At 28.5% G+C, this 12,834-nt stretch overlaps 1 protein-coding gene across 4 annotated transcripts in view; it reads right to left on the reverse strand.

The window, feature by feature from the left end:
- Positions 1–488, reverse strand: part of LOC126997358 (GATOR complex protein WDR24-like) — a 55,842-nt gene extending 55,354 nt beyond the window's left edge. For all 4 annotated transcript variants that reach the window (XM_050858426.1, XM_050858425.1, XM_050858424.1 and 1 more), the window contains exon 1: positions 338–488. In XM_050858426.1, the coding sequence (XP_050714383.1) occupies positions 338–428 (91 nt within the window). In that variant the 5' untranslated portion in view covers positions 429–488. The remainder of the gene's footprint in view (positions 1–337) is intronic.
- Between the last annotated feature and the right edge of the window lie 12,346 nt (positions 489–12,834).

Genomic DNA, 12,834 nt, shown 5'->3' on the forward strand with positions numbered 1-12,834 from the left:
ATATATATATATATATATATATATATATATATATATATATATATATATATATATATATATATGGGAACCCTAGTATAAATGAATACAAAGATAAGCACATACTTTGATTTAACTCTAGGATGTCACGTGGATCATTAATAAATAAATAAAAAAAAATATCCGAATAGGCTACTCTTTAGCCCATTACCTCCAATAGCCCCTGAAAAACAGTCCCTCTGCCAAGTTTGTACCCCGCATTTGGTGATGTTAGGTGCACCTATTATATAATATGATTAAATATAGGAAATTAATTTGACTCAATGCTGTAGAAATCTAAATGTGTAACTGCACTACCCACCATGCCTTCCTGCGATGACCACTTGTGTATCATCTGGAGAGAGGGCGAGAGCGTTGGCAGGCACATCCTGGGTCACTTTCACAGTACGCATCTCTCAGCACTTTTAGAGACTGCTGACCTATGGAAGTGGGAGAACACCTTATTGTAATTTGCAATGAGCACATTTTTTACAAATTATCATGAATGTTCTATTCATCAACAAATATACTTTACAAGTCTATTCTTATGCATTTTTCTACCAAAACACCTGCTGAAAGCACCCCAAAGCATTCGAGAAAGGTGTTCACCTTGCAGAAGAATTCAGATTTAGGAAAAGTTACGTTATGGGATCAGTTACGTTGCGGTATGGAGAGCATGCTACGTGAATGAGACCAGTGTTCGCTGTATCTATCATAGTGTAAAACAAATTCTTGCCGCAGTAATTGCGAGTGCTCTAAGAGTGCTGCAAGAGTGGAGATAAAGGTCGTCCTTTTACTAAGCCTTGTCGTTGCTATGGTAATAGCGTCTCACTCGCAGCAAAATGGCGTACGCTGATCTTCCTGGCGATGTTTAACATGCAGTACTAGTTGTCCTGGCTGACGAACTCCTTACAACAGAAGATGAAAAGGAAGCTGCAGTGGTTATGGTGGCACAGAGAGGTGAAATGCAATGGAAACACTTATATATGTTTGTTTGGGCCATATTTGCTGATGACGTCATCGCAGCATGAAGGCGCTCCACCTCTCAAAGCCGGGAGCTAGCGGACGTGCCAAGTTGGCAACTCGTGCTGCTGCCCCATGCATTTGAGAGCACTCGGGACGTTCTGAGAGTCCCGATTCCTGCTCTCAAACACAGCCCAGAAGTGTTTTTAGGGGGAGCACTAATTTTATACGGATTTTTGAATAGTACGGGGGTCCTGGGTCTCTATCCCCCGTACTATTTGAGGGACGACTGTATATATATATATATATATATATATATATATATATATATATATATATATATATATATATATATATATATATATATATATATATATATATATATATATTTTTATTTTTACAGCAAAGGAGACAGCTCAAGGGCACAAAAAAGTAAACATTAAGAAAAAAAAAAAGGCCGCTACTCGCTGCTCCTAAAAAGAATCCAAAGAGGTGGCCGAAAGATAGGTCAGTTTCGGGCGGAGGTGTCCTGATACCCTCCTCTTGAAAGAGTTCAAGTCGTAGGCAGGAGGAAATACAGATGAAGGAAGATCGCTCCAGAGTTTACCAGTGTGAGGGATGAAAGAGTGAAGATGCTGGTTAACTCTTGCATAAGGGTTTGGACAGTATAGGGATGAGCATGAGTAGAAAGTCGAGTGCAGCGGGGCCGCGGGAGGGGGGGAGGCATGCAGTTAGCAAGTTCAGAAGAGCAGTCAGCGTGGAAATATCGATAGAAGATAGAAAGAGAGGCAGAAGACTATCAGTATGAGGAGGAGAGCTGATGAGACGAAGAGCCTTTGCCTCCACTCTGTCCAGAAGAGCTGTGTGAGTGGAGCCCCCCCACACATGAGATGCATACTCCATACGAGGGCGGACAAGGCCCCTGTATATGGACAGCAACTGTGCAGGGGAGAAGAACTGGCGGAGACGGTACAGAACGCCCAGCCTCGAGGAAGCTGATTTAGTAAGAGATGAGATATGAAGTTTCCAGTTGAGATTTTGAGTTAAGGATAGACCGAGGATGTTTAGTGTTGAGGAAGGTGATAGCTGGGTGTTGTCAAAGAATAGGGGATAGTTGTTTGGAAGATTGTGTCGAGTGGATAGGTGGAGAAACTGTGTTTTTGAGGCGTTGAAGGACACCAGGTTCTTCTTGCCCCAATCGGAAATAATAGTAAGGTCTGAGGCTAAGCGTTCTGCAGCCTCCAGTCTTGAGTCGTTAAGTTCCTGAAGGGTGGGTCTTCTATTAAAGAAGTTGAATAATGCACAGTGGAATCATCGGCGAGGAATGGATAGGACAGTTTGTTGTGGAAAGATCATTGATGAATATCAGAAAGAGAGTGGAAGACAGGACAGAGCCCTGTGGGACACCACTGTTTATTGGTTTAGGGGAAGAATAGTAACCGTCTACAACAGCAGAGGTAGAACGGCCAGAAAGGAAACTGGAGATAAAGGTACAGAGAGAAAGATAGAATCCGTAGGAGGGTACTTCAGAAAGCAAAAAGTTGTGCCAGACCCTATCAAAGGCTTTTGATATGTCAAGTGCAACAGCAAAAGTTCACCGAAACGGCTAAGAGAGGATGACCAGGAGTCAGTTAAGAAGGCAAGATCACAAGTAGAACTCCCCTTGCGGAACCCATATGGGTGATCAGAAAGAAGGTCAGAAGTGGAAAGGTGCTTTTGAATCTTCCGGATAAGGATTGATTCAAAAGCTTTAGATAGACAAGAAAGTAAAGCAATAGGACGGTAGTTTGAGGGATTGGAGCGGTCACCCTTCTTAGGTACAGGCTGTATGAAGGCATACTTCCAGCAAGAAGGAAAGGTAGATGTTGACAGGCAGAGGCGAAAGAGTTTGACCAGGCAGGGTGACAGCACGGAGGCACAGTTTTTAAGGACAATAGGAGGCACTCCATCAGGTCCATAAGCCTTCTGAGGATTGAGGCCAGAGAGGGCATAGAAAACATTATTTTGAAGAATCTTTATAACAGGCATAAAGGAGTCAGAGGGGGGATGAGTAGGAGGAATATGCCCAGAATCGTCCAGAGTGGAGTTTTTAGAAAAAGTTTGAGAGAAGAGTTCAGCCTTAGAGATAGATGAGACGGCAGTGTTGCCGTCAGGAAAGATGAAGAAGTGAAGTTGGAGGAGATGTTTTTGGCTAGATTCCAGAAGTCACGGGAAGAGTTAGAGAAAGCAAGGTTTTGGCACTTTCTATTAATGAAAGAATTTTTGGTTAGTCGAGAATAGATTGGCACGATTTCGGGCAGAAATGTAAAGTTCATAATTAGCATTAGTTTGAAGGCTCTGGTATCTTTTGTGAGCTACCTCTCTATCATTGACAGCACGAGAACAAGCGTGATTAAACCAAGGCTTTTTAGCATGAGGAGTAGAGAAAGAACGAGGAATGTATGCCTCCATTCCTGAGACAATCACCTCTGTGATCGCTGAGCACACACAGAGGGTCTCTATCCTGGAAGCAATAATCATTCCACGGGAAATCGTAAAGTACATCCTCAGGTCGTCCCACCGAGCTGAAGCAAATGCCAGAAGCATCGCCTCTTCGGTGGGTCCAGAGGGTGTACAGGAGCGATAGGACAGGATGCAGAAATAAGATTGTGATCGGAGGAGCCCAACGGAGAGAACAGTTTGACAGAATAAGCAGAAGGGTTTGAGGTAAGGAAGAGGTCTAGAATGTTGGGCCGATCTCCAAGACGGTCAGGAATACGTGTAGGGTGCTGGACAAACTGCTCTAGGTCGTTGAGGATAGCAAAGTTGTAGGCTTGTTCACCAGGATGGTCAGTGAAAGAGGATGAAAGCCAAAGCTGGTGGTGAACATTGAAATCTCCTAGGATGGAGATGTCAGCGCAGGGAGAGTGGGTCAAGATGTGCTCCACTTTAGAATTCAAATAGTCAAAGAATTTTACATAGTTGGTAGAGTTAGGTGAGAGATAAACAGCACAGATGTATTTAGTAATAGAATGACAGTGAAGTCTTAACCAAATGGTGGAAAATTCAGAAGAGTCAAGGTCGTGGGCACGAGAGCAAGTGATGTCGTTAAGCGTGAGGCGCAAAATCCAGCTTTGGATTGAAATTTAGGATAGAGATAGTAGGAGGGAACAGAGTAGAGATTGCTGTCAGTAGCCTCAGAAACCTGTGTTTCGGTAAGGAAGAGAAGGTGAGGTTTAGAGGAGGAGAGATGATGTTCCACAGAATGAAAATTAGAGCGAAGACCATGAATGTTGCAGAAATTGAGAAGAAAGAGGTTAGGAGTTATCAAGACACCTCTCGGGTCGGCAGCCAGAGGAGTCCTCCTGGGAATTTGTGGTCCCCAGGCGGGACTCGAGGCTTGGTGTATGTCGCCATTTTGAAATTTTAATTTTGGGAAAAGGTGTATATGTTGTGAGAATGTAGTGTGGTGTGGATAAAGAGAGGATCTGTCTTTAGAGAGCATGCTGAACTACTCTCCGTGTTGGTGAGACAATAGGGAAACAGTTAGTGAGGACATGGGAAGGGTCTTTGGAGGGCTTCAGCTCCTTCTCACCTCCATATATACCTCACGGGAGTGGCTTGCCGTTCAGTGGTGTCTTCCTACCTACTCCAGCCATATATATATATATATATATATATATATATATATATATATATATATATATATATATATATATATATATATATATATATATATATATATATATATATATATATATATATCTCACCCATCGCGGTTTCGCGTATTCGCGGTCAACTAATTGTGACCCCCCCCGCTTATACGCGGCCCCAGTTTCGCGTATACGCGGATGCATTGACGCTAAATAGGAAGGCAGAGAGGAGGGAGGGAGGCAGAGAGGAGGGGGGAAGGGAGAGAGGAGGGAGGAAGGCAGAGAGGAGGGAGGGAGGGAGGCAGAGAGGAGGGGGGAAGGGAGAGAGGAGGGAGGCGGGGCAATGGACGTTAAGGCGGTGTCACACTAGCACTTTTTCCGTCGATTAATGCCATTTCCGTCGATTTTTCATCGTTCCGCATGAACTTATCGCATGAATTTGTCAGACGATCAGGATCGTTTCCGCCTGCAAATTTCCGCCTTTGTTTACATTTCCAAGACCAAGACCGAGACTTTCCGCGTGGCTTCAACGGTTCAACCTGTCTCAAACGCTCTCCTGCAGTGACAGCCTTCCTCATCCTGGTGTCACTTCTGGCAATAAGAGGTGTCACTAACTCCAGAAGTCTGTGGTACTGGCTCTTGTCCAACCTGATCCAATTCTTCAGAGTCTCATGATCCTCTAAACTCAGCTCTTTTAACAGCCTGTGGTACACACTTTCTCTTTCCCGACGAGCCAACCATGAGCGCATCCATGCACGCTTTTTGGCTTGTTTAGCTCGTCTAAGTCTCACAATACACAGTATTAGGTTCAGAGCAGCGTATCTTTGCCGCAGCGTGGACTCCATGTTTGTTTACATTCCCATGGTCTGTGCCGACGGAAAGTTTCAGACGAAACACCGTTTGTGTGTGACAGGCCGCAGCCAAGATATCGACGATTTTCAGAAAAACGACGGAAAAAGGATTTTTAACGTAGATTTCTATAAATATATATATACAAAATACAAATAAAATTAAGTAAATACAGTCAAAATGTATACAAAATACACATAAAATAATGTAAATTCGTATAAATATAAATAAACAAAATACCAATAAGAGAGTGTGTGTATTTGTATAAATATAAATATACAAAATGCACATAAAATAACGTAAATTTGTATAAAACTATATACAAAAATACACAGAAGTAATTAAATTTGTATGAAAATAGATATACAAAATACACACAAAATAAGCTAAATTTTAATTGAAATATATATACAAAATACATAAAATAAAGTAAACTCGTTTCAAAATATTTTTAACAAATACACATATAATAACGTAAATTTGCAAAAAAATATATAAACAAAATACACATTAAGTAATGTAAATACGTATAAAAAAATATTTACAAATACACAAATAATCAAGTCATTCGTATCAAAATAAATAAACAAAAAACTAATTAAATAATGTAAATTTGTATGAGAAAACATATACAAAATACACATAAAATAACGTTTTAAGTTTCTATAAAAATATATGTACAAAAATGCACATAAAATTAGTTTGCATAAAAAAATATATACAAAACACACATTAGATAATGTAAATGAGTATAAAAATATGTATACAAAATACCTATGAAATAATCTAAATTCGTATCGAGTTAAATTAAGAAAATAACAATAAAATAATGTAGTTTTGGATGAAAATATATATAGAAAACACACATAAAATAACCTAAATACAAATACAAATATACACATTAAATAATTTAAAATTGAATGAAATAAATATACAAAATAAACATAAAATAAGGTAAATTTGTAACAAAATATATGTAAGAATACACATGAAATAATCTAAATTTGTATGAAAATATATATACAAATACACATAAAATAACATAAATTTGTATAAAATTTGTTTCAAAATATATACGAATACACACAATAAAATAACGTAATTTTTTATGAAAATGTATATATAAAATACACATAAAATAATTTAAATACGTAGAAAAATATATATACAAAATACACATAAAATAATGTAAATTCGTAAAAAATTAAATACACAAAATTCCAATAAAAGAATGTATATTTGTAGGAAAATATATATCCAAAAACAAATAAATAACTAAAATTTGTATAAAAATATATACAAAAATACACAAAAATAATTGAAATTTGTTTGAAAATAGATATGCAAAATACACATAAAGTTAGGCAAATTTGTATTGAAATACATATACAAAACTCACATAAAATAATGTAAATTTGTATGAAAATATATAAACAAATACATTTAAAATAACGTAAATTTGGATAAAATATATATACAAAATATACATTAAATATTTTAAATATGTATAAAAATATATTATATTATATATATTTTTATTGATATTTGCGTTAATTATGTGTATTTTGTATATGTTTTCTCATTGAAATTTACATTATTTTATTGGTTTTTTATTTATTTTGATACAAAATACATGATTATTTGTTTATTTTGTACATTTTTTTATACGTATTTACATTATTTAATGTGTATTTTGTTTATATATTTTTATACAAATTTACGTTATTATATGTGTATTTGTATAAGTATTTTGATACAAATTTACATTATTTTATGTATTTTGTATATATATTTCAATTCAAATTTAGCTTATTTTATGTGTATTTTGTATATCTATTAATTTTAATACAAAATCAAATATTTAATGTTTTTTCGTATATATATTTTTATAAAAAATACGTTATTTTATGGGTATTTTGCATCTTAATTTTCATACAAATTTACATTATTCTATTAATATTTTCTGTATTTATTTTGATACGATTTTACATTATATTTTTTGTGTTTTGTATATATTTTTTTTACATATTTACATTATTTAATATGTTTTTTGTATATATATTTAATACAAATTTACATTATTTTAAGTCTAGATATATTTTCATACAAATTTACAATATTTTATGTGTATTTTGTATAAGTATTTCAATACAAATTTACCTAATTTTATATGTTTTTTACATATTTATATTCATACAAGTTTAAATTATTTTTGTGTATTTTTGTATATAGTTTTATACAAATTTAGGTTATTTTATGTGTATTTTGAATATCTATTTTCATACAAATACACATTCTTTTCATGATGTTCTGTTTATTTATTTTGACACAAATTAACATTATTTAATGTGTATTTTGTATATATATTTTTATACATATTTACATTATTTCAAGAGTATTTTGTATATATATTTCTATAGAAATCTACGTTATTTTATGTGTATTCGTATATATATTTTGAAACAAATTTACATTGTTTTATGTGTATTTTGCATATTTTTTCAATACAAATTTACCTTATTGTATGTGCATTTTGTATATTAATTTTAATACAAATTTGATTAATCTATGTGTATTTTTGTATATGTATTTTTATAAAAAATGTGCTTTATTTTATGGGTATTTTGCATCTTTATTTTCATACAAATTTACATTATTTTATTGATATTCTGTGTATTTATTTTGATATGATTTTACATTATTTTATGTGTATTTTGTATATATATTTTATATAAAATGTATTTGTTTTCATTTTATACAAATCTACATTATTTTATGTGTTTTTTGTACATGTTTTTAAATACAAATTTAACTAGTTATATGTGTATTTTGTATATCTATTTTGTATGTATATTTTCATAGAAATTTACTCTATTTTGTGAGTATTCGTATATATATTTTGATACAAATTTACATTATTGATGTGTATTTTGCATATCTATTTCAATACAAATTTACTTTATTGTACGTGCATTTTGTATATTTATTTTAATACAAATTTAATTATTTTATATGTATTTTTGTATATATATTTTTATGGAAATATGCGTTATTATATGGATGTTTTGCATCTTTATTTTCATACAAATTTACATTATTTTATTGATATTCTCTTTATTTATTTTGATTCGATTTAACATTATTCTATGTGTATTTTGTATATATATTTTTTTATACATATTTACATTATTTAATGTTCATTTTGTATATATATATTCTATCCAAATTTACATTATTTTATGTGTATTTGTTTATATATTTTCATACAAATTTACATTATTTTATGTGTTTTTTGTATATATATTTTTCTACGTATTTAAATTATTTTATGTGTATTTTGTATATACATTTTCATAACAAAATTACGTTATTTTATTGTGTGTATAAGTATATATTTTGATACAAATTTTATACAAATTCATGTTATTTAATGTGTATTTGTATATTTATTTTCATACAAATTTATATTATTTTATGTGTATTTTTTCATATATTCCATTAAAAAATTTTCTTATTTTATGTTTATTTTGTATATTTATTTCATTCAATTTTAAATTATTTTATGTGTATATTTGTATTTGTATTTAGGTTATTTTATGTGTATTTTGTATATATTTCCATCCAAAACTACAATATTTTATTGGTATTTTCTTAATTTAATTCGATGCGAATTTAGATTATTTCATAGGTATTTTGTATACATATTTTGATACTCATTTACATTATCTAATGTGTGTTTTGTATATATATTTTTATGCAAATTTATTTTAAGTTCATTTTTGTACATATATTTTTATAGAAATTTGCGTTATTTTATGTATATATTTTTATATAAATTTACGTTATTTTATGTGCATTTTGTATATTTATATTAATACAAATACACATTCTTTTATTGGTATATTGTTTATTTACATTTATACGGATTTACATTATTTTATGTGTATTTTGTATACATTTTTTTTTATACGTATTAACTTAATTTTATGTGTTTTTTGTACATGTATTTTAATAGAAATCTACGTTATTTTATGTGTATTCGTATATATATTTTGAAACAAATTTACATTATTTGATATGTATTTTGCATATCTATTTCAATACAAATTTACCTTATTGTATGTGCATTTTGTATATTTATTTTAATACAAATTCAAATATTTTATGTGTATTTTGGTATCAATAATTTTATAAAAAATGCGTTATTTTATAAGTATTTTGCATCTTAATTTTCCTACAAATTTACATTATTTTATTAATATTCTGTGTATATATTTTGATACGATTTTACATTATTCTATTTGTGTTTTGTATATATTTTTTTATACATATTTACATTATTTAATGTGTATTTTGTATATATATTTCACACAAATTTACGGTATTATATGTGTATTTGTTTATATATTTTGTTTCAAATTTACATTATTTTATGTGTATTGTGTATATGTATTTCAATACAAATTAACCTAATTTTATGTATATTTTGTATATTTCTTTTCATACAAACTTAAACTAAATTAATATATATTTGAATGAAAATAAATTTACAAAATACACATAACATAACTAAAATTTGTATTAAAATATATACAAAAATACATAGAAATAATTTGAGTTTGTATAAAAATAGATTTACAAATACACATAAAACTAAGTAAATTTCTTTTGAAATGTATATACAAAATACACATAAAATATTGTAAATTTGTGTCAAAATATATAAACAAATACACATAAAATAACGTAAATTTATATGAAAAATATATACAAAATACACATAGAATAATGTCAATTCGTATCAAAATGAATGAGCAGAATATCAATAAAATAATGTAAATTTGTATGAAAATAAAGATGCAAAATACCCAAAAAATAAAGCATATATTTATAAAAGTACAGATACAAAAATACACATCGAATAATTAAATTTGTACAAAAATTAAAATACAAAATGCATATATAATAAGGTAAATTTGTATTAAAAAAATATGCAACATACACGCTTACTCATACAAATTTATATTATTTTATTGGTATTTTGTTTATTTATTTTGATACGAATTACATGATTATATGTGTATTTTGTACATATTTTTTTATACATATTTACATTATTTAATGTGTATTTTGTTTATATATTTTCATACAAATTTAAGTTATTATATGTGTATTTGTATAAATATTTTGATACAAATTTACTTTATTTCATATATTTTGTATATATATTTCAATTCAAATTAAGCTTATTTTGTGTGTATTTTGTATATATTTTCATACAAACTTAATTACTTTTGTGTATTTTTGTATATAGTTTTATATAAATTTACGTTATTTTATGTTTATTTTGTATATTTATATTTATACAAATACACATTCTTTTATTGGTATTTTGTTTATTTATTTTGATACGAATTTACATTATTTTATGTGTATTTTGTATACATTTTTTTATACGTATTTACTTCATTTTATGTGTATTTTGTATATATATTTTTATAGAAATCTACGTTAATTTATGTGTATTCGTATACATATTTTGAAACAAATTTACATTGTTTTATATGTATTTTGCATATCTATTTCAATACAAATTTACCTTATTGTATGTGTTTTTTGTATATTTATTTTAATACAAATTTAATTTTTTGATGTGTATTTTGGGATATATATTTTTATAAATGAAAAAAATGCGTTATTTTATGGGTATTTTGCCTCTTTATTTTCATACAAATTTACATTATTTTATTAATATTCTGTGTATTTATTTTGATACGATTTTACATTATTCTATTCGTGTTTTGTACATATTTTTTTATACAAATTTACGTTATTTTAAGTGTATTTGTTTATGTATTTTCATTCAAATTTACATTATTTTATGTGTATTTTGTGTATGTATTTCAATACAAATTTACCTAATTTTATGTGTATTTTGTATATTTATTTCCATACAAATTTAAAATATTTTTGTGTATTTTTATATATAGTTTGATACAAATTTAGGTTATTTTATGTGTATTTTGTATATCTATTTTCATACAAATACACATTCTTTTATTGATATTTGGTTTATTTATTTTGACGCGAATTTACATTATTTAATGTGTATTTCGTATATATATTTTTTTACGTATTTACATCATTTAATGTGTATTTTGTATAGTTTTAAACAAATTTATATTATTTAATGTGTATTTTGTATATATATATTTATACAAATACACATTCTTTTATTGGTATTTTGTTTATTTATTTTGATACTAATTTACATTATTTTATGTGTATTTTGTATACATTTTTTATACGTATTTACTTAATTTTATGTGTATTTTGTATATATATTTTTATAGAAATCTACCTTATTTCATGTGTATTCGTATACACATTTTGAAACAAATTTACATTGTTTATATGTATTTTCCATATCTATTTTTGTGTATTCTGTATTTATTTTTGTTATACATAGAATAATGTAAAATCGTATCAAAATAAGTACACAGAATATCAATAAAATAATTCAAATTTGTATGAAAATAAAGATGCAAAATACCCATAAAATAAAGCATATTTTTTTTAAAAATACATATACAAAAATACACATAAGGTAAATTTGTATTGAAATATATATGCAAAATACATATAAAATAATGTAAATTTGTTTCAAAATATATATACGAATACACATAAAATAACGTAGATTTCTATAAAAATATATATAAAAAATACACATAAAATGAAGTAAATACGTATAAAAAAAGCATACAAAATACACATAAAATAATATAAATTCGTAGCAAAATAAATAAACAAAATACCAATTAAAGAATGTGTATTTGTAATACACATATAATTAGTTAAATATGTATTTTAATACATGTACAAAATACACATAAAATTATGTAAATTTGTATGAAATGAAAACAAATACACATAAAATAACGTACATTTGTATAAAATATATCTACAAAATACACATAGAATAATGTAAAACCGTATCAAAATAAGTACACAGAATATCAATAAAATAATTTAAATTTGTATGAAAACAAAGATGCAAAATACCCATAATATAAAGCATATTTAAAAAAAAAATACATATACAAAAATACACATTGAATAATTAAATTTGTATTAAAATTAATATACAAAATGCACATACAATAAGGTAAATTTGTATTGAAAAAATACGCAAAATACACATAAAACAGTGTAAATTTGTTTCAAAATATATATACGAATACACATAAAATAACGTTGATTTCTGTAGAATATATATACAAAATACACATGAAATGATGTAAATACGTATAAAAATATATATACAAAATACACATTATATAATGTAAATTCGTGTCAAAATAAATAAACAAAA

This window comes from Eriocheir sinensis, chromosome 12, assembly GCF_024679095.1.
Source record: "Eriocheir sinensis breed Jianghai 21 chromosome 12, ASM2467909v1, whole genome shotgun sequence".
Classification (NCBI taxonomy): Eukaryota; Metazoa; Arthropoda; class Malacostraca; order Decapoda; family Varunidae; genus Eriocheir; species Eriocheir sinensis.